The 25,810-nt window shown below is 46.0% G+C and overlaps 2 protein-coding genes across 3 annotated transcripts; one reads left to right on the top strand and one right to left on the bottom strand.

Moving 5' to 3' along the window:
* Positions 1-31: 31 nt before the first annotated feature.
* Positions 32-10,032, top strand: Eif2b1 (eukaryotic translation initiation factor 2B subunit alpha). Its single transcript, XM_058579790.1, has 9 exons — positions 32-152; positions 922-1,023; positions 2,049-2,185; positions 2,275-2,391; positions 4,162-4,278; positions 4,837-4,901; positions 6,394-6,469; positions 8,413-8,538; positions 9,178-10,032. Exons 1-9 carry the CDS (start codon positions 140-142, stop codon positions 9,340-9,342), a joined length of 918 nt encoding a protein of 305 aa, XP_058435773.1. The 5' UTR covers positions 32-139; the 3' UTR covers positions 9,343-10,032.
* Positions 10,033-10,381: 349 nt separating this feature from the next.
* On the bottom strand, positions 10,382-25,575 carry Ddx55 (DEAD-box helicase 55). 2 transcript variants are annotated; one of them, XM_046446026.2, is made up of 14 exons: positions 25,420-25,575; positions 22,848-22,898; positions 22,670-22,756; positions 21,851-21,942; positions 21,710-21,772; positions 20,750-20,899; positions 19,085-19,274; positions 15,894-15,976; positions 14,782-14,913; positions 13,183-13,275; positions 12,509-12,623; positions 11,905-12,073; positions 11,282-11,574; positions 10,382-10,882 (listed from the first exon to the last, which is right to left on the bottom strand). In XM_046446026.2, the coding sequence occupies exons 1-14, from the start codon at positions 25,525-25,527 to the stop codon at positions 10,706-10,708; spliced, it is 1,803 nt and encodes a 600-aa protein (XP_046301982.1). In that variant the 5' UTR covers positions 25,528-25,575; the 3' UTR covers positions 10,382-10,705. The 2 variants fall into 2 exon arrangements, with proteins under 2 accessions (XP_046301982.1, XP_046301983.1); XM_046446027.2 differs by lacking the exon at positions 14,782-14,913.
* Between the last annotated feature and the right edge of the window lie 235 nt (positions 25,576-25,810).

Below are 25,810 nucleotides of genomic sequence, written 5' to 3' on the forward strand. Positions count from 1 at the left end.
CGGCCCCGCCCCCAAAGCGCCGGAAGTGGCGTCTGGGGTGCGCCGCGCGCTGTCAGCTTCTGGCTTGGCCGGCTCATTCGCGGGACTCGCTAGCAGCGAGCGACTCTGGGGCCCCAGCTCTCCGCGGTCCGGAGGCACCATGGACGACAGGGGTGAGTCGGGATGGGCTGGGGGGACGAGCCGCACGGAGGACCCCACCAACCTCCCAGCCAGACTGGGCTCGGGAGAGTCGCTGTCCACTCTCCGGCCGCTCGGCTGGACTTTCCTATAATCACAATTAAATCACCCTCGCTGCTCCGGAGTCAGGGAATGGGCCTGAGAGCGTCCCCAGACGCCCCTCCACACAGCCCCGTCCCCGGGCCTCCGAAAAAAATGAGACCCGGACCTCGTAAAGGAGGAAGGCTTCCTGCCACAAGGATAAGGCATCTTTGGTCTGCTCATCCTGTACGGTTATCAAGGTGTCTTATTAAGTGACAAATGAGGGCGAACTAATACAATGCTTGTCATGTAAAAAAATAAAGCGAAGTGGATTGAACTCTCCATATACATGTGTGTATGTGAGTAAACTTGAATTAGCACAGACTCTGGGGGGAGAGCAGGGGAAATTGGAAAGGTAGATGACTCTGTGATCCTCTCAACACTTAGGAAAGGGTAGGAAGGAGAATGACTTTTCATCACCTTAACAGTAGGGCTTAAAATTTATGCCTTGCATACAGATAACTATCTTAAAATAAGAAAGAGATCTTGTAACAGTAAAGTGGTGTCATCTCTATGCCTATCAGCATTTATCATGTCCCTATAACACCCCAAAAGAAAGTATTTTTAAAATGACTTTGCTTAAGGTCAGCAATCATAAACAAGCTCTCCAGCCTTACATCCTGCTAAGTGAATCTGATTAGTCACTTTTTTCTCCCTTCTCAGAATTAATTGAATACTTCAAATCTCAGATGAAAGAAGATCCTGACATGGCTTCAGCAGTGGCTGCCATCCGGACTTTGCTGGAGTTCCTGAAGAGAGATAAAGGTAAAGAGTGTCATTCTTGAACACTCTGGGTCTTAGGAAAGTCTTCTGAGGACTATTAGAAATGTAGAAAATGAGACATGTATATTTGTCTAGCCTTAAGCCAACTTCTTTCTTTATTTCAGGCCTTTTAACCTGGAGCTAGCCCTCAAGTTGTCATCAGAAAGGATCCTTTCCATAAATGAAATGTGCTTTGAATCAAAAATGACCATTTTTTCTCATATTAACCATGCTTAAATTACAGCAGTAATTCAACTTTATACATGTTTATTGAGCTTCAGCTTTGCCCTGAGTTCTCTGCAGACACTACAGAGAACATTTCAGAATAAATTCTGTTATTAAATATCATTCATTGTGATCTATTAATTCACCGTTCTAAATGTAAGTGTCTGAGTATGGTATAACAAAGTCGTGGTAGTAATGATGATGCGGCCACCTTCTGTAAACTGAAGGGCTGGCCTACAGATGTGTTTCTACAACGACCTCCACTGGCTTCGCATCATATCTACAACAACATTCAAATCTGAGGCTGCCCTGTACTGTCACATCTTCACCTCTACTTAATTATGTTCCATGTTGTCCGCCCCTAAACTATGCTACAGCCCTGCTAGACTCTCATTGTTTTTCATGCCAATTTTATTCCCATATTGGGGCCTTTGCATTGTTATGGTCTATGCCTGGAACTTTCTTCACTGGGTCTTTATGTGGCTGTATCCTTTATTATTCAGGTCTCAGTTTAAAATGGTCCCCATTCCAAGAGGCCATCTCTTTCCAGTAGGCACCTTGTTCATCCTTCTGTTCTTTTCTGTCTCTACTACATTCTATAATTCATTTATTTGCTTGTTTGTTGTTTGCATTCTCCACTAGGAAGCAGAGCCCTGTCTTTTTCACTGATGTATCCCTGTCATCTAGAGCAGTGTCTGGTATACAGATGAAACCAGTAAATATTCACTATATGGATGAATCACACACTAGCAAGGGACTGTGACACTCTGGGGAACATCAAATTTCTCCTTTGATCATTCCAGGGGAGACAATCCAGGGCCTGAGAGCAAATCTCACCAGCGCCATAGAAACCCTGTGTGGCGTGGACTCCTCCGTGGCAGTGTCCTCTGGTGGGGAGCTCTTCCTTCGTTTCATCAGCCTTACCTCCCTGGAGTACTCGGTAAGCCACTGACTGCCATCTCTGATTGACTGCAGATATTCTCAGCTTTACCTGGATCTTCTTTCCTCATTTTGCTCTTCTCTTCCTAGGATTACTCTAAATGTAAAAAGATCATGATTGAGCGAGGAGAGCTTTTTCTCAGGAGAATATCCCTGTCGAGAAATAAAATTGCTGATCTATGCCATACTTTCATCAAAGATGGGGCGGTGAGTAGATATCTATTACATGTGGTAACAGAGCAAGGACTTTGGAATCAGGTGATTAGGGCTAAAATCCCAGCTCTTCCACTTATTTAATGAGTAACCTTGGGCAAGTTCTTTAGTCTTCTCATCTGTTCAATAAGAACAACAATAAAGCCTTCCTCATGGGATCACTGTGAGGACTAAATGAAATGTTATGTATAGGGGCTCAGCGCTCTGCCTGGCACACAGTGCTGTATAAATATTTATATATAATATATAAATATTATATATATTTTTTATATATTATATATATTATACACAGTGCTGTATAAATTATTATATATAACAATATACAAATATTATAAATGCTTGTTGGTGTGAACAGGCAGAGGAAGACATTGGCATAGCATTGGTGGTTCTTAATTTAACAAGAAGTTCTTCTAAAGAAGTATTTTTATGATTGGATATATAGTTGGTTGAATCCACACAGACCAGCTCTTGTCACTGGTTAACATGAAGCATCTTCCTGGTGAAGGTTAGCACTGGGTGGAGATTTTAATCTTGTTTCAGATGCTGTGGCAGTAATGCAAGGCTGCCAGACGCGCATCAGTCAAGTGAGGAGAGACAGGAACTTCTCGTTGGGCCGGTCTCTCAGCACAGGGGTCATACTCATAAAACTTTTATGATGTCTCTCCCACCAGCATACATCTTACATCCTATTTGCCACCTAAGCCTCCACTGACCATAAAAGATTTTTACTTGCATTTCAACTCTTAAATCTTGTCCTCTTTTTTTATTATCCCTTTCCAAACCTTAGAAGTTATTAAATAAATTACATAGTAGGTGTGAGTGAAACCGTACAAAAGCCAATTCACGAACAAAGCCTTTTTGGGCCAAGTGGAGGCAGGGTTGTGCCACCTCTTGCCAAAGACTTCTCCATCCCTGCCCTAGACTTGCCATGCTTGTCAGTATTCGGCAGGCTTCCTCTGCCTGCATCACCCTTCTCTGCACTGATCTAGACTACATTTAGAACAGGGCTGCTCACGTTTGAACATGCAGATGAGTCACCAAAGGTTCTTATTAAATGCAGATGCAGCAGTTCCAGGGTAGGGCCTGCGAACCTGCATTTCTAATGTGTCGAATAGGACTGACAGGAGCTAGAGAGCCATGTCTGTCGTCCTGTTTTACATGATCCTTCATGTTCTCCCTTGGAACAGGGACCACATGTAAATGTCCACAAATATCATCTGCACCACAGACGGCTTGTTTTTATCCCAGACAGTATTCATAAAATTTTCAACTAACACTATTAGCTAACACTTAATTATTAGATTTTCAGCTTCTCTGGAAAAATCAGATGTTTTGGCAATAGTGGAACCACATGACAACAGTAAGAGCTAAGGAACCTGGGTCCCCTTAGTCTTTCCACAGCCAGTGGTGCCACCTCACCCGCTGCATTGACTGATGTGATCTGCCTGGTACCTGTCTACCCAAGTGTGCAAACTATGTCTTAGAGATAGGGAGACCAACCCAGGGAACCCCATGGGCTCTCAGACCCTGTGTGGGGGCTCCACTAGGGAAACCCACACTACATTGCTCTAGCAGGAACTTTTTCAGCTTGTAGGGGGATTGAAACTCAGTGTACTCTCAAGGTCTCTTCTGATGATGGTTGACTTGTGAGGAAAGCCTACAGAGGAGCTTGGAGCGCCAGGACATAGTGCACACATCACAGTGCAGATGGTGTGGGCAGTCGCCAGGGAGCTTGCCCCTTCATGAAACCTTCTCTATCCACAGAGAATATTGACTCACGCCTACTCCAGAGTGGTCCTGAGAGTGCTTGAAGCAGCTGTGGCAGCCAAGAAGCGCTTTAGCGTGTACATTACAGAGTCACAGCCTGATCTGGCGGGGCAAGTATCTTCCCATTTGGTCACAGGTTGATCAGTCATTATGGAGCATACCAAGGACTGGAATCCATCATAGTAGGAACCAGAACATGCCCCCATTGGCCAGGCAGGCGACATGGCCTTCGAACTTGTCATTCCTGCTCCTGGAAAAACAATCATGTTGGATTTGCAGCAGGGCAGAGTACAGGCTCCAGGTTTCTATTTAAGTAGTCAAATCAGAGGAACCCCAAGACTGTGTTGCTGAGAAGTTTTTATTAAGGAGTAGGTACTTCACACCCCTATCTTTTCAGAAGATAATAAAAGCAAAACTTTTTCTTTTTGCAAGAATTTCCATCTTTTCCCCAGAATACCCGAGTATATTTTTCCTGAAATACATGCTTTTTCTTAGAAAAAACAAATTCTTGTTTCCTTAATCCAAAAGTCTTGGGACCTGCCCCTTAGTCCATAAGTAATAACTGAGCTTCAAGCTAGCATGATTTATCACCGTCTTAATTGACTCATCAAACATCAGCATGGGACTTTCTTGGACTTTCCCTAATTTTCTCAAAATGTCATCTTTAGTAAGAAAATGGCCAAAGCGCTCTCTCACCTCAACGTCCCAGTCACCGTGGTGCTGGATGCTGCTGTTGGGTAAGTGCCCGTCTTCTTTGGCCGTGACCACCTGGCCTGCCTTCTCTCAGGGTTGACTCTAAGCAGTGCTTTCAGATTGAAGGTTTGACTCCCATTCCTAAAGCTACACTGCGTCTTAATTAATAGCTGCTCTAAACCAGCAAGCCCATTATGAGGTCTCCGTAGCATATGCAGGAAGTAGGACTGTGGAATGTTGGTTAGTGACAGTTGTGTTCCTAGCACTGTGAGTAGGAGCGTCTGTGCATTTCAAGAGTGACATATAAAGGTTGAATTTGATCAGCATCTTGGGTAATCCATTCTCTTTAGCCCTAACATAGCTGTCCTTGGTGCTGTACTGGGTGCTGCTTCTCATGCAGGTGTTTCTCTCCTCAAACCAAAATCCCATTTTGCTGGACTCATCAGTGCATTTCATAAGAAAAAACAGGAGTAATAATCTCTTAGGAAACATACACTCAGTCAGATGATCAAGAAAATTACAGCCATGAGCATGCCTGTAATTCCAGCAGCTTGAGAGGCTGAGACAGGAAGATTGAGTTCAAAGCCAACCTCAGCAAAAGTGAGATGCTAAGCAACTCAGTGAGACCCTGTCTCTAAATAAGATACAAAATAGGGCTGGGGCTGTGGCTCAGTGGTTGACCCCTGAGTTCAATCCCCAGTACCAAAAAAAATTAGGAGTGTGTTCAAGAGCACATTTTTGAGCAACTCTACCTGTTTTGCTCATTTTAAAAGTAAACTCTGCTTGGCACAGTGGCACACAGCTACAAACCCAGAGACTTGGGAGGCTAAAGCAGGAGAATCTCCAATTCAAGGCCAGATTCAGCAACTTAGTGAGACCTGTCTCAAACTAAAAAAATTAAAAGGGCTGGGGGTGTAGCTCAGTTTTAAAGCACCCTTGGGTTCAGTCCTCAGTACCCCCCCCTCCAAAAAAAAATAGGGTAAATAAATAAATTTGGTTCTTCGTACTAGAAATATTCTTAAATTGAATAATGGTTTCCAAACTCAGATTGCATTGGATTGGTTTTTTTTTTTTTTTTTTTTTTTTTTTAAGAGAGAGAGAGAATTTTTTTAATATTTATTTTTTAGTTTTCGGCGGACATAACATCTTTGTTTGTATGTGGTGCTGAGGATCGAACCCGGGCCGCATGCATGCCAAGCAAGCGTGCTACCGCTTGAGCCACATCTCCAGCCCTGGATTGGGTTTTTAAACGTTCTTATTTGTGTTGAAGCAGAACTGAGCGCACCATACAAATAAGGGGGAGTACTGATGCACATGCTTGTGAGCATGCATAGGGCAGTAAAGTATCCATCATTGAGGGGTGGTGGTCAGAGATTTTAATGCCTGTGGTAACAGAACTGGAAATATACCAGGGGTCCCTTTAGAGCAAAGGTAGTTGTGGGAAGAACTTGCCATGATGAAAATGGATATCAGAAAATGATGCTACCACCTAGAGCACAGAAAAGAGCATAAAAAGCTTCCGACTTCTTTCCTCAGCTACATCATGGAGAAAGTAGACCTCGTCATAGTCGGCGCTGAAGGAGTTGTTGAAAACGGAGGGATTATTAACAAGGTAGGAGAGAAGCAAGGGTTCTCCCAGTTCCTGCTCCAGACAAGGGGCTATTACTGACAGAATGCCAGAGAGCTTTATGTGTCCGTTCGTTCTATTCCAAATCTTAGCCTCAGGACTTCAGCAAGGTATCAAGTTGTCACTCCAATTTGGTTCAGATTTCCTTCCGGGCTCAGTGGTGCACACCTGTAATCAATCCCAGTGGTTTTGGAGGCTGAGGCAGGAGTGTGATCATGAGTTCAAAACCAGCCTCAGCAAAATTGAGGCACTAAGCAACTCAGTGAGACGGTCTCTAAATAAAATCCAAAATAGGGCTGGGGATGTGGCTCAGTGGTTAAGTGCCCTTGAATACCCAGTACCCCCCTCCCCACTGCCTAAAAAAGAAAGAAAACGTAGCTACAAAACTTAAGCCTGTAATATGTATTCACACATCTAACTGGAACATGAAGTTTTTGTTTTTGCTTTATTTAATCAAGCATGTTTGTGACCTCAGTATATTTCATTAGTTTCTCTATGTGTTGCTTAACTTGGAAAAGTTTCATATATATTTTTTTTTCCTCAATACAGGGGATTGAACCCAGGGACACTCTACCACTGACCTACATTCTTAGTCATTATTATCATTATTGTTGTCATTATTTATTATTTTAAATTTTGAGACAGGATCTTGCTAAAGTTACCAGGCTGGATTCAAACTTGGGAACCTTCTGCTTCAGTCTCTGGAGTCACCACCATGCCTGGCTGAAATAATTTTTTAAATTGTAGTTAAGATATATACATAGCTAGGCGTACGGTGCATGCCTATAAATCCCAGCAGCTTAAGGCAGGAGGATCTCAAGTTCAAAGCCAGTCTCAGCAAAAGTGAGGCACTAAGCAACTGAGACCCTGTCTCTAAATAAAATACAAAATAGGGCTGGGGATGGGGCTCAGTGGTTGAGTCCCCCTGAATTTAATCCCTGGTTATCTGCCCCACCCCCACCAAAAAAAAATACATAAACCAAAAAAAACTTTTGGTGGGGGGGGTGCCAGGGATTGAACCCAGGAGTACTTCATCTCTATGCTACATCCCAGCCCTTACAGTTCAGTGGCATTAAGTACATCCATATATTTTTAAATACAGTCACCATTGTCTGCTCGTAAAATTTACATTCTTCCCAAACAGAAACTATACCCACTGAGCACCAACTTCCTGTCCCCTCCCCTCATCCCTGGCCACCTATACCATACTATCGCTGTGATCTCTGACTCATTTCACTCAGTGTGACAGTTTTCAAGGTTCACCCACACCCTAGCATGTATCAGAATCTCATTCCTTCCTCTGTTTGGTACCAGGAATTCAACCCAGGGGCACTTAACCCTGAGCCACATCCCAGTCCCCTTTATTTTGAGACAGTCTTGCTAAGTTGCTGAAGACCTAAGTTGCTGGGGCTAGTCTTGAACTTGAGATCCTCCTGCCCCAGCCTCCTGAGTCACTGGGATTATAGATGAAAGCCACCATACCTGGCTATCTACTCATTTTTCCCCCCACACAAATATGGACCACTTCACAAATTTATATCTCATCCTTACTCAGGGGTTCCTATTTTAGTATATGTGCTGCCAAAGCGAGCACAATCTACTGTTTTCATGATGGACATGAGGCTATGAGCACCATTGGCTGGTGTGAATAGTGTTGCTTGTGGATATCTGTGAACAGGTATCTGAGTCCCTAAGAGTCACAAAATGGTATCGCATTGTGGTTTTCATTTGTATTTCCCTCCCCAATAACTGATGATGTTGAGCATCTTGCACTCACTTAAGGATCATTTGCATATCTTTGGAAAAACACTGTTTTTCTAAAAGGTCCTCTGATTCCAAAGTGAGATTTACATGTTCGTTTATACACTTTCCGTTGCTCCCAAGTTCCAAGTGTGCTCAGAGCTCATCCTCTGCTTTCTGACCCCCAGATTGGGAGCCACCAGATGGCCGTGTGCGCCAAGGCACAGAACAAGCCCTTCTATGTGGTTGCAGAAAGCTTCAAGTTTGTGCGGCTCTTCCCACTAAACCAGCAAGACGTCCCAGATAAATTTAAGGCAAGATTTTCCTATCTAAAGGGGTTCTTGAGTCTAATCTGAAACCTTTAAAAAAAACTGCAGTGCTAAGAATATTCCAGAAAGTCATCTCATTACTATTTTTGCCAATACTTGCGATAAAAAGATCAACTGGTGGTTACTGAACTTGAATGCGTCCCTTCCCCAGAACTCACACTCCATTCCAATTCCCACAGGCAGCCGTCTGTAGAGAGGCAGTGGCTAATCCCAGCTGTGGGATGCACTGTCCAGGCTCAGCTCATACCTCCATCCTTTACGAACCATGCACCTTGACCAAGTCCTTCTGCTGAGCCTCAATTCCTTCTGTAGAGTGGGATGGCACTAACTGACAGAGGAAGCCTTCGGCAGGGCTGGCTCCAGGCCGCTCTTCATAGTTACTCTAACTAGTTGCCGTGGGAGGTCTGGAGAAGGAAGTCTAGCAGTTGTGAGGGCCCCATGGTTTATTTCTCTTGTTATGCTTTGTCCTTGGCTGGTAGGCCACTATGGTGTGGCTCACAGCGGGGGGTCTGCCCTCCCATGGCCAGAGCAGCCTCAGGACCAGCACACTGCACATGCCAAGGCCTCAGCAGCAGAGATCACTGGCTGTGCCATGCAGACTAACACAGGTTCTTCTCTCCTCAGTACAAGGCAGATACTCTGAAGTCTGCACAGACTGGACAGGACCTGAGAGAGGAGCACCCATGGGTGGACTACACCTCCCCTTCGTTAATCACCCTGCTATTCACAGACCTGGGTGTGCTCACACCCTCAGCAGTCAGTGACGAACTCATCAAGCTCTATCTATAACCACTGGTCTTCCCGGTGTCCAGTGTACCTGCCTGGGGCAGGGTGGGCAGCCTCTCAACCCCTGTGAGCCAAGCCAAAAGGAATCATTCTATGGAAGACCCGTGGACTGTGGATTTAAATTACACGTCTTGGAGGATCTTTTTTACTCATGTGTTCTTGGTTCTGAAACCAAACCTAAATGAGCACCAAACCTAAATGAGCATACAGTTTCCAGAGACCTTCATTGTCCAGAAATAGCTACGTTATTGGCTGCTTCCCCGAGGGAAGACCAAGCCCACCACCCTTTCTCCTGTGCTGCTCCACACTAATTTGCCAAAAGCATCCAAGAAAGGCAGGCTGAGAAGCAGTGCCACAGCCAGACCCCTATGGTAAGGGACAGCAGCTGGCAGGACATGCACCACATGTGGAGCTCATGAGAAAGGCAAGGGACATTTGCTGGCTTGCATCTGCTCCATCCCCCTGGACAGGACCTAGCCAGTAAGTAAATACTGAAGTTACATCGCAAGGCAGGCAGGAGCAACATTTAGCAGGTATCATAAAGATACCTTCCTGCTGGAGTATTTGTAAACTTAGATTCTGAATCTGTAAAAGGTGAATTTCCTGTGAATGTGTTTGGTCCTAAACAGCTTTTTAAAAATATATTTGGGAACAAATTCAGCATTTTCAAATAAATTATATGAAAGATTTTGATACAGTGTTGCCTCAATACTGCAAGCTGACCTCAGGCTCCACACATTGGCAACAGCAAGTGAGAGGCCATCAGCCATAGCCATACAGGAAGGCACTAGACAAGGATATACTCTTTATCCAATAGAAGGAAAAACCATGTAATAATTCATTCCCAGAATATGAAGTGTTTCCTGGTCTTCAGATATTCACTAATAAAGCAGCCCTGAGAATATTAAAAAAGAAACCCCAGTACATTCACCACCTCTGCAGGTGCTCAGTGCAGGGCAAAGGATAAGAAGTCCAGGGGCCACGGGCACACAGAAAGGTCACTGCCTGGAAGTACTTAGGAACTTTAAAAATACTTTAAAGATACCAAGCTATACTTGACTTTATTTAGGTTTTTTAAAGTTCCTAAGTACACTTCGGTATCTGTTAAAAAAAATATTTACAAAAATAACCTTAGGGGAAAAAACGCTCTTTAGCTACAGGTGACTCACCAAAATAAACACTGACATCTATTATTTACACTCAGATTTTCTTCAAGACTAGTGTGCTCTGAGTGAAGTATTCCCAAGTGAGAAATCCCCTCATTGCTTCCCAGTCTGAAAGAATAGCTTCCAGGATGGACTCTTCTCAGTGTCCCCTGAGTGAGGGGCCACTTGTGCCCACCTGTGCTTCACCTAAGGCATTGGAATCAGCAGTCATCGTCCAAATCTGACATCTCCAAATCTGCTGTTGTGGCTCTTCTTTTGCCACTTGTCAACAACCCCTTCTCAAGTTGTTCTTCAGTAATTTTGCCTTTCTTAAACTTTTTCAAGAGCCTTGTGTCATTAAGAAGTTCCTCCATATCCTCGTCTTCGATATCAGAACCCTAAATGCAAACAAGAAACCAACAAACTTAATTCCTCAGCAACAGTGTAGTGAAACCAGCAGGCTTTTTTTTTTTTTGGCAATGGGCGGGGGAGAGAGGCAGCACCGGAGATTGAATTTAAGAGCACTCTATTGCTGACCTCTAAAAGTTGTAATCCTTGCAAACCTCCTGCCTCAGCCTCCCAGGTTGCTAAGATCAAAGGCACACCCAGCAGTTTTTACTGTGCAACGCTGTGCTCTCACATCAGCTCCCATAAACACAACTTCCCACCCTGCTGATCAACACAGTATAGAAATGTGACAGCCTCAGACAACTCCTATGTTCTATTGTATTCAAACGTTCTATTGTTATATTTGCTCAGAATTTTTAAATTTAACCAGTAAAAACTGTAAGCTTTACCTCTTCCCTTTTCCTTTTTTCATTCATCTTTTTCTTCCTTTCCTTTTTGGCCTTCTGCTTCGACCAAGCTTTATTTTTCATGAATTTTCTTCTCCCTTCATTTTCCATTTTCTCTTTTCTTTGTTCCTCCAGTAGTTTCTGCCTCTGCTTTTCTCTAGCTTTATCTTTAAATGGAATCGTGTCTGTATTAATGTCCACAGGCACAAAATCTGGAAATTGCTTTCCTCTCAGTTCTGGCATCTTAGGCATCCTCAGCAGGGCGAAACCTCGAGCAAGACTAGCAAAATCAAGATCTAATTAAATCAAAACACCAGCGTTAGCACACCAGAACATGGTCACCAGAACCATCAAGGAAGATTCCTCACAACACAATTTTTCTAACCAAAGCACTTAATAGATTCATGTGAATTAGAGTCACAGTAATAACTGTTTAACAAAGTAAAGAGAAATACTGAGCACCTAGTACTCAGTTGAGAAGTATCTGGTGAAGCCTAGGAAGTACTCCATTTTAAACAATTGGAAAACACTAATGTACCCCATACATTGTAACAGACAAAGCAATTTCATGTGTGTAAAACCATCAAAACAGAAACACAATTATGTGAAGCAAAGATCCAACCTACCCTTCAATCTGAAGATGAGGCTGCACTCATGCTTTGCGTAGGCCTGGACACAGGACACAAAGGCTTTCATGCCCTTTTCAAACACCGCTCTGTCGGCCAGGGCCAGGGCCCTGAGCTTGGGCAGCAGGTCCACTGTGTTCTTCTGAAGTTTCATCTCCTCCAGGGGGCACTGCACAGAGACCAGTCTCACTTCCCTGGCTTACGCCACCTCAACTCCAGGGGCCCCCCTCTGAACCAGTCCAAGAATACCAACAGCAGAATAATCCATTTTAATCTGAAAGCCTGAAGTCTGAATCCAGCCCAAATATTTTCCTTGGTCTATAAAGTATTTTACATTTTCAAAAGAAAATTTGAAAATAAATTTCGCATGATTCTGCTGTGACAGGAAAGTACAGCAACACTAGCTCTGTGTCCCCAAGTCATGGCCTTGGCCCGGACAGCAGTAGCCAAGGTGAGGCCAAGGCCCCACAGCCTCAATGCCTGCCAGGCTCCGAAGTGGGCACCCTACCCATCCCTCATCTATTCCTCTGACCATATGTGGGACAAGAACTGTTGTAGCCACCCCATTACTGGGTGTTCTATACGAAAAGAGAAGACAGCTTACTTTTTGGTTAATTGCCAGGAAATTGACGTACGACTCTTCCATGGGCAGGAGAAACACCAGGGCGCTGCCCCCATGGCCAATGCGGGCTGTGCGGCCACAGCGATGGACAAAGGCACTGTGAGGACAAAGGTGGGAGCTGAGTGGCGGTGAGCAGAACCCAGGCCCCAGCTACACACTGACACATCTGCACTGCTGCGGGGACAGCCGGACCCTATTGTCCAGCAAGAGAAAGGGGAGAACAGCTATCACACCAACACCACCATGAGTGCGGCGAGACGCCCAGGGTGAACTCCAGCACAACTCGAGTTAAACGTGTGCCTTTCTCTAGGATCATACAGGGAGCAGACTCAGAAAATTTGGGAAGCAATGAAAATTATAAAGAATAAAACAAATGATCTATAATCCTTATCATCACTTAGGAGCTTAGTTACGGATTTTTTATATATGGGAAAAATAATTGCAATTTCCACATATGGTACTTTGAATTGCTTTTCTTTTCCCCCTTAAAACAGCCTATCATGTACTTAGAAAAAAGCACACCAAAGGTTATTCACCCACTAATCTATTTTTTGCTATTTAAAATAATGTTTTGAACAAGATTGTGTTTACTTCCCCCATGTTCCTGGTCATTAAGTTCAATTCCTCATCAGAATGGTCACACTGCATCGGAGTACCTGGCGTTGCTGGGAGGGTCATACTGCAAAACCCAGTTCACTTCAGGAATGTCGATCCCCCGCGCCATCACGTCAGTGCACACCAAAATCCCACTACAACGGGAGAAAAGAGCATTCTGAGTAAGGATGTCACCATCTCTATCACCAATAGCAGAATAATCCATTGAGGTCTGCCAACTGCAACACAGAGGTTCTGGAAGTTCCACAGAAGCAAAGATGTTTTCCCCCCAGTATTGGGACTGAATGCAAGGGCACTCTACTAATGAGCTATATCCCTAGCCCTTTTTATTTTGCCCAGGCTAGCCAGGCACAGTGGCACATGCCTGTAATCCCAGTGACCAAATTAAAATAAACAAATACTTCTTGATGGTAATATTTCATTTTTTTCTTGCTCCTAAGAATCTCCAGAACTTGACGAATTCCCAAGAAAATGGGGATTAGGAAACATAGCAATTTTTTTTAATTAGTATATTTCCATTGAAAAACAGAACTGTGGTGGGCTAACCCTTGGCAGCCACTTCAAGAAATAAGTGATATTTTCACTCCACTTTGAAGCCAAGTCCTTGTCCAGCAGCTGCAGAGCAGAGGCAGGGTGGACTGGAATGGGGTTGGAAGCATGAGCAGTGGCCCAGTCTGGGCCTGGTGCAGATACCCACTGCACACAGCTCCAGAGCCCAGAAGACCCCGGGTACTCACAATCCCACGACCTCAACGTCCTGCTTCTCGACTAGTGGTGGGAAAACAAAGGTGGGGCAAAGCCAAATGGAGACTGCAGAGCTAACCAACAGCACTGGCACCTTTCTAAACCCTCATCTGCATAATCATGGGCTAAGAGCTTGGCCCAATGGCTACATAAACCCCCAGAGCAGCACACTCAGGCAGCAACCTGCTAGCGGGTCCCTCTGACCCTGCCAGAGTTGTTTCTATTCTTGAATAAATCCTGCTCCTTTTACTTTCCCCTTCCACTGTCTGTCAATTTCTGTCTTTAGATATCCAGAAAGAATCTGGCAGTGAGCTGCTGGGGTCTACTGCAACCCTAGAGGGCAGAGCCCACCATAAGAGGTGCAACACATTTACGCAGACCCCACATGCCAGCAGAAGTGGAGAAACACCAGTTTCAACCTTGCCCTTAAGACTACTTTAAGGAAGCCATGCAGTGCTTAAGAAAAACGGAAACAAGCTAAGCTCATCAGGAAAGCATGAGGTCCCTGCTGTATGGCCATCATGTTGACAACCTACAGGCAGCTTCTGTCCCAACAAGCCTACTCTGCCCTGCTCTGCCATATTCACCCAGTAGACAAACAGTTGTCAAAACTTCTCTGAGCCAGGCACCAGCAAATTCAGGAACAAACATGAAATACAAGGGTACAAGCAGGCAGGGAAGTTCAACGACTAAACCAGGGACCCCAGTGAAGTACACAGGGAATTGGGGCAGGAATGGGGCGCTGAGTATTTCTATGGAGATACCATAAGTGGGTATGAGATGGAAGAGGGCTCCAGGCAGGGAAAGTTTCTGAGATAAAGAGAGAAAAGGTGAGAGTGGGACCTTAAAAAGGTATAGTGGTTGGAGACCTAATACTGCCAATGAAGCCATCCCACCCCCGCAACTTGCGGAACTCCATGAAGATCTTGTTGCGCTTGTGTTTCATCTTTCCATGAATGCACATTATCTTCACGTTCTTCATAAGGGCCTCCAGAGCCTTGCCATAGTATTCCACACAGGCGCAGGTGCTATGAGGCGGAAAAGAGGGCTTAGGGCCATGCCCCTCTTGGTCCTCCTAAAATGGGGACGGGAGTGGTGAGCAACAGGCACGAGGGGAAGACTGGTGGCACGCCCTCTTTGGGAGGATGGATGGAGGACTAGCACCCACCACTGAGCTCCAGAGTGGAAATCCTCTGTCAATGAAAAGCATTAGACATGAGCCAAAACTCTGAGGGTCTTGCCCACTGTCAAAGATATTCAACCAAAGGGGTCCCCCAGTCTCTGAAAGAGGCTTAACTGAATGAAGTACCCATCCAGACAAAAACAAGGACAGAAGACATAAATAGGCAAGATTCAAAATGCTCTTATTCTTGGAGAACTGCTCCTTCCTCAATAAGCCAAGTTTGATCAAACAGATCCTCCCTCCCAGATAGTCTCGATTTGGGGCTGAATCAGCTGAGGAATGTACACAATGTTCCTATCCTGCTCTGGGATAACAGGACAAAACCCACCATGACAGATGGGTACCTGCCCAAGCCATTCCCAACCACTTCTTTCCTCACCTGCCTCTACTACAAAGCCAAAGTCAGCCAGGGCAGAGGAGTTTCTGAGAAAGCTTTCTGCTTATCTGATAGAAAAGTTATATCTGATATAACCAACGTTGCCACTCCACCCCATATTTCCCCCGTACCTGCCTTCAGTGCAGACACAACAGGGATTACAGAAGCTAAAGGTGATATTCAGGAGGGAAAGGCCAAGACAATCACAGACTCACTATCCCTGACACTGCCGAGACATTTAAAAGTCAGAAACTACCCATCTGTGCACCTGCTTCTACAGAAAAATAACCCTCCCATTAGAGCCTCAGAAGTTGGGCTTTCAATTATTTCAGCCTAGCACACCCCGAGAACAGAATTCATCCTAGACAGAATTCAGGACCCAAGGATCACCTATACCAGCATATTTTAGGTGCAGCTGAATCCCTCTCAACTAGAACCCGAAGGGTTACCTGAAGAAGACCAGATGTTTCTCCTGTTTATGATTTCGAAGAAAATGCACTAACTGATTAAATTTCTCATCTGCCTTACACACCTGTAAAATACAAGGAAAAATAAAATAAAAACCTATTTTAAAAAGAAAATATACATATATATATATATATATATATATATATATATATATATATATATATATATTTGGCAGTACTGAGATGGAACCCAGCACTCTATCACTGAACTACTTCCCCAGCCCTTTTATTTATTTATTTATTTTTGGTGCCAAGGATTCAACCCAGGGGCATTTAACCACGGAGCCACATTTCCAGCACATTTTTATATTTTATTAGAGACAGGGTCTTGATGAATTGCTTAAGGCCTTTCTAAGTTGTTGAGGCTGGATTTGAACTTGCAATCCTCTGACCTCAGCATCCGGAGTTGCTGGGATTATGGGTGTGCGCCACTGCGCCCAGCTATCTTTTATTTTGAGATAGGGTCTTGCTAAGTTGCCCAGACTAGCCTTGGAGTTGTCCTCCAGAAAACCAGCCTTAAGTTTTAAGGGTTACAATTTCCTCCAGAATCAGAGACTGAAGTCAGAAGATTAATCAGTCTACCTAGCTCAGAAATGTTAACATGTGCTGCTGCTATAAACATCTTTTTTGGTGCTGGGGAATTGAACCCAGGGGCACCTAACCACTAAGCCATATTCCCAGCCCCTCCCTCCTTCCCTCCCTCCCTCTCTTTCTTTCTTTCTTGAGACAGGGTCTCATTAAGTTGCTTAGGGCCTCACTAAGGTGCAGAGGCTGGCTTTGAACTTGCAATCCTCTTGCCTTAGCCTCCTGAGCCACTGGGATTACAGGTGCATGCAATCACACCCAGCTATAAACATCATTTTTAAGTCACAAAATCATAAAACTGAGAGAAATGTTGTTGGGCAGGCCTATAATGACTATAGTTAGGCTTCCTTACCTAGGCTTCTTGCAAGCTATGCTATGCTTTAGTATGCAGCCAGGGCAGGGAACTGGCTATGTTAGGGTTTCAAGGCCAGAAACATGCGGGGCATATAGACTCAAGGTCATAAACATGAACTTGTAAGCACGTGCCCCCTTATGTAACCTATTGGCAGTGTGCCTTCTCTGTTTGGCTTGCTTATACAAAGGGCCTATGAAAAAGACTCAGGGCTAAATAGAGGTAAATAAGGGGCAACAAAAGGGAACTGGCTGGGGGCTGAAGCTAAAGCTGGAGGCTGTGGCCACCTCTGAATGCGACACATCTTCTATCCTACTGCATCTTGCATCTTCTTCCACCTGTTGAATCCCACACTTCATTTCCTGGGTCTGAGCCCCGCACAACAAATGTCATCTAACACAACTGTTCCCAAATCCCAACAAATGGACAGGGAGCATGCTGGCTTCCACACCAACTCTCAGAGACACCATTAACACTATTCTGGGGCAGCAAGCACATTCTGCCTCAGCAGGTCTGGGATGGACCAGTAAGACACACTACCCACAAGCTCCCTGGGGTCAGAGGCCAGGTACAGAAGTCACTGCTCTCAGCTGGACACAGCTTTCCAGAAAGCAACGTGCATGATTACTGGAAGGACTTCCATGCAGACAGACCCCACAGTCTCTCCTAACAACCAGCCAGATGTTCTATCCAAGCCCCTCACTGGAGACATTAAATTGACAGGAACACATCTCCCTGATTTTCAGAAAAACTTAAAAATCTCAGTTTGGACGCTCCTCTCAATGCACCTGAACATCTCTAAATACCATCTAATAAATGCAAAGAAGTAGAAAGCAACAGTGCATACAGTGGGTATTCACAGCCATAACACTAGTATTTACTATGTCCTAAGCAATCCAAAACCCCTCTTTGTGAATGAATCAATCCTCAACAGCCCAGCAATGGGGACTCCCAAAGCACCACTGTACATGTGATGACCTGGTAAGTGCACTCAAGGACTTAGTGAGGGACGAAGGTGTGACCGGCACCAGGGCAGCCTACTCTAGTACCAGGTTCCACATACTGCATCCTGTACTGAGTCCTTCCCACCCCATGAAGAGCCAGCATTCCACCTCAACCAGCCTCGACAGAAACACAGCAGCAGGACCACCCACCTCAGAGAAGCCTGTCTAACTTCAGCAGCACTCCAGGCAGCGGCGCCCTGGGCAGTGCCTGATGTGCAAGCTCCTTCTACAGGTCATCTGTCATCTGCCCACGGGTCAACCAGCCAGGACGGCCACACCCACCTACCCCTCCACAGCAACTGGAACCCTTTGGTTTTGAAACCAACCCTTCTTTGAACAGCAACTGTGATTAGTGCCAAAGTGTTCTTCTGGGCCGAAAAGAAAAGTCTCGTCTCCAGGTGGACGGTCTGATGTACCCCATAAGCAGAGACAAGGTCCTGTGGGTCCTCCAGCTCCCAGTGCTACTTCCCTGGCTGCCAGTGCTTTCAGAGCCCCTGTGGCCCATCCCAGCAATGGGAGAGAACAGAACCTGAGAGGGTCCAGGTGGCCACGGTACTGAATAATCCAGGTTCCCAAAGTCTGTCCACTGCCTTGCAGAGATAGCCCAGAAAACAACAACTAGGACTGACACCTACAAATCCAGCCGGAATCAGACGCAGGTCAGAATTGCAGAACCTTCAGGCTTGGAACAGAACATTTAGGTAACAAATCTCCTATAGCCTGTCACCTGATTTTCTGTTTTGCCAGCACATCCAGCTGTGCCCTTTCACAACACAGGCTTATGCTACTGGCCCGGAGCTACAGTGCTGAACCATGAGTCCCCGGCACATCGCAAACCAATGTGATAAAAACAGCTGGTACTTGGGGAGGGAAGTTCAGAGGCACTGCCGTTGGGATTCCAAGTGTGCCACAGGGTCTTTTTCTTTTTTTGGGAGGGGTGATTGGGTACTGGAGATTGAACCCAGGGATACTCTACCCCTGAGCCACATCCCAAGTGCTTTTTTTTTTTTTTTAATTTTAAGACAGCATCTCACTAAGTTGCTGAGTCTGGCCTCCAACTAGTGATACTCCTGCCTCAGCCTCCTGATTCACTGAATTACAAGCCTGAGTCACTGCACCTGGCTCGCAGAGTCTCATTTTACACATTTACTTTCCCTGTGACCCTCAAGCACATTCCTAGAACACCACCATCATTCTGAATCCCAGGCTGGAGAAGACAAGCCAGTGCTCACCATGTAGTAGTTCTCCAGGCGGGAGGGGGTCTTCTGGGTGCTGCTGGCCGCCACACCCTTCTCCTTCACTGAGATGCGGACAGGGTTCCGGAGGCCTGCTCTCACCAAGTTCTCCACTTCCTGTGTCTGTGTGGCAGAGAAAAGGCCCGTCCTCCTCTGCTTTGGCAAAAACTCCAGAATGGTGTTTATGCTGAAAAAAAAAAAAAAGAGATCTTACAGTTACTCCATCACTAAGCAGCAGTGAACAGGTGTGTTTGAAGACTGGACAAGGGGCCGGGGCTGTGGCTCAGTACTAGAGTACTTGCCTAGCATGTGTGAGGCACTGGGTTCGATCCTCAGCACCACATACAAACAAAATAAAAGTACTGTGTCTACTTACAACTAAAAAATATATATATAAAATATATACATATATATATATATAAGTTAAAAATAAAAATATAAAAAGATTGGACAAGAAGCCATCCAAATATCTACAACTGATATTACTGAAATCTGAGATTATGAGTGATGTTTATTTATACTTTGTGGGAGCCAATCTTGTACATGACTGAGTTAACTCCCCTTCTGGGCGATGTGGTATCAGGCACCCATGCTGCTAGACTGACTGCCCCGCTCTTCTAGGGTTCAAGTGACTGTCTTTGTGCCTGGGCATGGCTTCCTACAGGCCCATGGGGAGCTATGCTCACCTGTTCCATTATAATATAATCCCTTGCCCTGTTTAGGATAGAATGTTCCATTGAAGTGCCTTGTGTGTGTCCCCTTCTCTTACTGTGCCCTTGGGTGTGGCCTACCTAGATGTCAGTCAACCTGCTGACAGCAGACATCATGAAGACAGACTCAGCCCCCTGAAACCCGACCACTTACCTCATTTGAATAGATTCTCCTCAATAAAAGAGGTCAGCGCGTGCTCTCTCTCTCTTCCTGCGGACCCTTAAGGTCAGAGGAGCCATCACAGCGACTCCAAAGAAAAAGGTATTTGTGTGTCGTTTGGTTATTTTGTGCAGCCCAATCAGCCCAGTTTTCCTGGAGTGACCCTTGAGCCTTTTAGTCGCGAACAGAAACCCAGCAATACTTTCATTTTTCCAAGGCTTCTCAATGTAATCATAAATGACACTTTTATACTTGGATGCCAACTAATAATGTGAAGTTAGGACAAAATTTTTGAACCTAACACTGTACCATGGACTTTATATAGGTGAACTGTATGCTATGTGAATTATGTTCCCTAAAAAATCTGGGTTTGCTTGCTGGTTTGGTTTTGGTGCTGAGGATTGAACACGGTGGCTCTCTACCACTGAGCTATACCCGTAGCCCTTTAAAATTTCTATTTTGAGACAGGGTCTCACTGAGTTGCCCAGGCTGGCCTCAAATTTGCAATCTTCCTGCCTCAGGGATTACAGGCATGTGCCCCTCACAAGCCAAAGTCTGTTTATTAAACAAAAACCTAAGGAAATCATGGGGGAAAATGCATTTTAAGATCAAAGATAAAAGAAATGAAATTAAATTGAGTGACAGAATCTGAAGGATAACCCACCTCATAATTTGAAACATCAGTGAGGCTAGTAAACAAACAGTCATGAAGTGATGAAGGTGTTTCATTTGGCTCTCCTCTTTCAGTTATCACCCACACCGCCAAAGTCAAAGAAGTCCAAAATGGGGTACCTTGCTTCAAATCCCATGTCCAGAAGTCTGTCTGCCTCATCCAGCACCAGGACATCCAGGGACTTCACACAGCTGACAAGGTCCAAGCCCTCACTCTTCCTCCGGAACATGTCCTCCAGGCGACCTGGAGTCGCCACTATGATATTTCCCCTTGGAAAGAAAGTCAGTATTTACCACACACTCTGGCCCTTGGAAATATCAGAGATGGTTCCCAAAATACCAAGTTCCACATCGCCAAAGTCACATAACCTCCATTAAGAAAAGTGGCCAGGGAAAGAACAGCACGAACTCCCCGGCTGTGTGGTATGTCACTGGTGTACAACCACAACCGCATCACTTGCCACCATCTGTCCTGCTCTCACACCAAAACAGCAGCTGAGCCACCATCAAATACTGAAGGTCCACATGTCCCAGAGAGAAAGGGTTTGCTGGCGTCTAATCTCACCAAGTGAGGGAGCATGCAAAGCCCCACGAACTCAATTTTTTTTTTATGGACACAGTATCTTTATTTATTTATTTTTATGTGGTGCTGAGGATCAAACCCAGTGCCTCACATGTGCGAGACAAACGCTCTACCACTGAGCTACAGCCCCAGTCCCTACGAACTCAACTGTTAAGAGAATCTGACTGGGCCAGCCGAGGCCCCAGAATGACTGACCTGCAAGAAGTCTCTTCCACAATGTGGATTATATGCCAACAAAGGTAAAGAACCAGGGGAACACACACATCTGGAATTCCATCTTAAGAAACCCAAAACTGGCACTGCTGGGCCAAGAGTCCTTCAGATCACAATCAGCTGAGTCTGGGTATGGCCCAGGCCAACCAGGTGGCTTACATCCTCCCTGACCTGAGGAGCCTGCCTGCAGAAGCACCTCTGGACTCTCCATCAGGCCTCAGCCATGCAGATGCCTCCGGAGCAGTGCCAAGGGCAACGGAAAGGAGCAGAAGCAGCAAGCTCACCCTTGTCGCCTGAACCTCTCGACATCTTCTCCAGGGTTCCTGCCTCCAATCCAAAGAATCTGGCTGAAAAAGGAAATAGGTCTTTGAGCAATTCAAGCAAAACAACAGTCTGTGGTGACAGGGACACTGCATCCAATTTACCTGAACTGTGGGAAGTGCTTCGTGAAATGCGACAGGACCTCATCGATTTGAATGGCCAGCTCTCGAGTTGGGGTGATGATTATGGCTCCCACCTACCCATGTGGAGGGGAGGAGCATGGTTAGCATTACCCAGGGCCCCAGAGCACCCACTATTCAAGGGGACAATTCTCAGGGGAACAGCACATCCTGGACTCCCGGCAGCCTCAGACCATGGCATGTCCACTGCTCTGAATCACAGTTATTTGTCATTACCGTGAGCATTGAACCACTGCTTCTAGGGGAATGTAGTCAGGGTCTTGCCAAGCTGTGGGCACATTTTCACCAACCAAATCAATGCGCAACTTCACTGTATACAGGCTTCTGTTTAAAAACACCGTATTAAATAAATATCGCTGACTTGCTCACACTGAACTCACGGCTCTATAACTCATCTACCACAGACCTCTGCATGTCACGGCCTCCTTATACTCAGAACACTCATGGCACCACAGCACTACACTACAGGCAATTAAACAGCAAAATCACCCCAAAAAAGCACAAAAATGTGCAAACATGTGATACTAAACAAACCACAAAAAATAATACTTCTCCACAGCATGAGGGCTGAAATTCAAAGAATTCTATGAATGACCATGAAAGCACCCAAGCATCAATTTTGGGGTCATACGTTTTAACAAGCAGACAAATTCAAAACAACAATGGGATAATGAGGGTCAGCTACCTTTAATCTTCTCAAGCTTCTGACCAGCTTCTTATTCAGCTGTAATAATTATTCAGTCTGGTAACCAAGTGGCAATAAATCCCGTTAGCTCTCCTCACCTGACTCTTTTTTAACTTCTCTTCCCTTCTCAGAAGAATTTCCAGGATGGGGATGACAAAGGCCAGCGTTTTGCCACTACCTGTGACCTGCAAAGGAGGACAAGCTTTGTGCTGCTTTTCCACACAGTGCACTTGAAGAGAACAACGAGGACAGGCTCTATCTGCAGGAGGAACTTACCGCTTCTGCAGCGACGTCTTTATTTCTCATGAACAGAGGGATGGTTGCAGACTGAGGAGAGAGATTGCAAAGTGTAGTTAAAGAATGCCGTGAACTCGCTGGTGAGGCCCTGGGAGCACACTAGGGGGCTAAGGTGCAGTGGACCCTGGAGGGCTTAACTCAAACGGGGCAATGGTATCTGCACAGACATGTGATAGGAGTCCTGGATTCAAGCCCTCTTTTTTCCCTCCTTGGGCCAGAAAGGGGTTAAAAACTTTGCGTCTTCAGGCATCTCCCAGCTCTGGTGTCCGGGTTAGAACAGGGATTCAAATAAGCCCCCAGTTTAAATACCAGGAGCTCCTCGAGTTTTACCAAAAGCTTGGCCCTGTAGCTTCAGCAACACAAAGCAGCTAAATCTGAAGCAGACACAAGTCTTGGTCCTAAGGTCACCTCCTCCAGGACTCCACTCCTGGTCTCCAGAGCATGGGCTCAGCCCTACCACAGCATGTGTCATACCATTCCAACTACTTCTACACAGGGCTTGTCAACCTGCAAGGTTTCTGTCCTCCCTCCCCCAAGGAACATTTAGCAATGCTGGCGACATTTTCAATTGTCAAACCCAGTAGTCTTGCTACTGGCATTTGGCAGGCAGATTCCAAGGATGTTAATATATCCTAGGATACCCCAGACAGCCCTCACAACAATGCATTTTCCAGATCAAATGTCAGAAGTATCAAGGCTGCAGAGCCTGCTCTAGACCACTATCGTCCGATACAAATATAATAAGAACCACATACATGATTTTGAATTTCCTATTTCTACATTAAGTAAAAAGAAACAGGTGGAATAAATTTAAATAATTTACTTAACTATATATTCAACCATTGTCGCTTCAATCTTTAGTCGTTACTACAAAATTAAAGATATTTCCCATTCTTTTTTCGGATTAAGTCTGTTATTTCAACAGAGCACATCTCAGTTGGGACTAAGTGCTCAAAAGCCACTAGGGGGCTGAGGTTGTGGCTCAGTGGTAGAGCGCTTGCCTAGCATATGTGAGGCACTGGGTTCAATTCTGGCACCGCATATAAACAAAAAAAATAAAGGTCCATTGACAACTAAAAAAAAAAAAAAAAAGCCACTAGGGCAGGAATGGACAACTCTAGGTGAGGAGTTCCAACTGGGACTGGGTCTTGTTTGTGCTACACTGCACAACATGGCACCCAGCTCTGCCTGCCCTGACATCCTTCCTGGTGGTTTTAGGCACAAATTCAACATTTTAAACAGAAACCTCTTGATTTTTCCCTCTGAACCTGTTAACCCCCAGCCCCAGCCTTCCTCATATTGGCAAATGGAACATCCACCCAGCTACAGAAACCTCAGGATCCTTCCAGAGTCTGCTCCTTCATAACCCCCACATTCAGCCCCTCAGCAATCTCAATGCCACCCTGAATTTTGACTTCTCCCTGTTCACTGCTTCCATTCTACTCCATGCCTCCATTCCTCACAGTCAACGGCCTCCAGAGGGACCTCCCTGCTTCTTCATCCTTTACACAGCTTCCCAGACACGATGGCTTCTCACTGCACTTAGAATACAATCCCAGCAGCTGGGTGCTGTGGTGCACCCAAGTTTAAGGCCACACTGAGCAACTTAATGAGAACCTGTTTTAAGTTTAAAAAAATAAATAAATAAAAAGGGCTGAGAGATGTAGCTCAGTGGTAAAGTGCCACTTAGTTTAAACCCCAGAACCAAAATAAATAAATAAATAAATTCAAGCCCCTGCTCTCCTCATCACGACTGGAACTACTCAGCTGCAAATCTCTCTGTTGCTCAAAGCTCATTTCCAGCCAGCCCCGGAGCAGTCGCACTGGCATTTCTCTCTGCTGCAATAAGCTGCCCCCAAACACCTCCAGCCAGCCCCTTCTCAATCATTCAGCTCTCAGCTCATGACACCTCAAACAGGCGTTCTCTAACACCCTGTTCTTGTCCCTGCTCCTATCACACCAGTCTGTTGGAGTTCCTTCCTAACACAGGAGCAGCTGAAATATCTCACCCCCCTTACTTCTTTCTCTAGCTCCTGCATTAAGAATAGGTACCAAAGCTGCAATATCCCCAGAGCCTAGAAAAGTACCGGATACGCGGCAGGTCCTCAATAAATATTGCTTGAATAAAGAAAGACATTGTGCAGTACGGTGCACTTTTCCCACAGTAACAACAGGGAACCTTCACTGACTCCCATAATGGACCCATGCTGTGTTTATTTAATACCCACAACCCTATAAGCCAGGTCATGTTACCTCCGTCATTCAGAGAAGGAAAATGAAGCAGAAAAGTGAAGTTACTGTCCGAGGTCTTACAGCTAGAGCGGAAGGGTCAGGATAGAAACCAGGCCCTAAGCCCCAGTAGCCCAGGGCGGAGGCCAAGACCACCGTGGCTGCCTGATCCACCGCTTCGCATCGCCGACACCTCCCGAGACGGGGCAAAAGCAGCGGCTCAGGGCGGACAACCCAGCGCGAGCGGAGTGGCCCTAGCGGCTGGTCGGCGCGGGTGCCCGCCGCGCCACCGGCCTCCTCCCACCCGACCCAGGACGGATACCTGCACCGGCGTCATGGACGAGAAACCCAGCTCCCGCAGCGCACCCAGCACCCGCGGGTGCAGGGGCACGGGCAGGGACCCCCAGGAACCCTCCGTCACGTGCTCCATAGCGCTCCGCAGCCCTCCCGCCGGGAACGCCCCCGCGCCGGCGAGCACTTCCGCTTCCGGCGGCAGGCTCCGCCTCAGAAGCGGAGAGAGCGGGACCCAGAGCGCGGCCGGTTCCGAGCTTCGCCACGCTCCGCGCACCGAGCGGGTTCCGCTACGCGAGAGGCTCTGCGCGGCTCCCAGCTCCCTCCGCCAGCGGAAGGCAGGTGGCCGCACGACGCTGCGTGCAGCCGTGGCGGTGGCAGGGCGGGAGGCGGGCCCGACGCAGGTAGACTCCAGCCGGTTC

Source organism: Marmota monax, unplaced genomic scaffold (genome assembly GCF_021218885.2).
Source record: "Marmota monax isolate L192 unplaced genomic scaffold, Marmota_monax_Labrador192_F-V1.1 WCK01_AAM20220418_F8-fsc00092, whole genome shotgun sequence".
In the NCBI taxonomy this organism is placed as follows: domain Eukaryota; kingdom Metazoa; phylum Chordata; class Mammalia; order Rodentia; family Sciuridae; genus Marmota; species Marmota monax.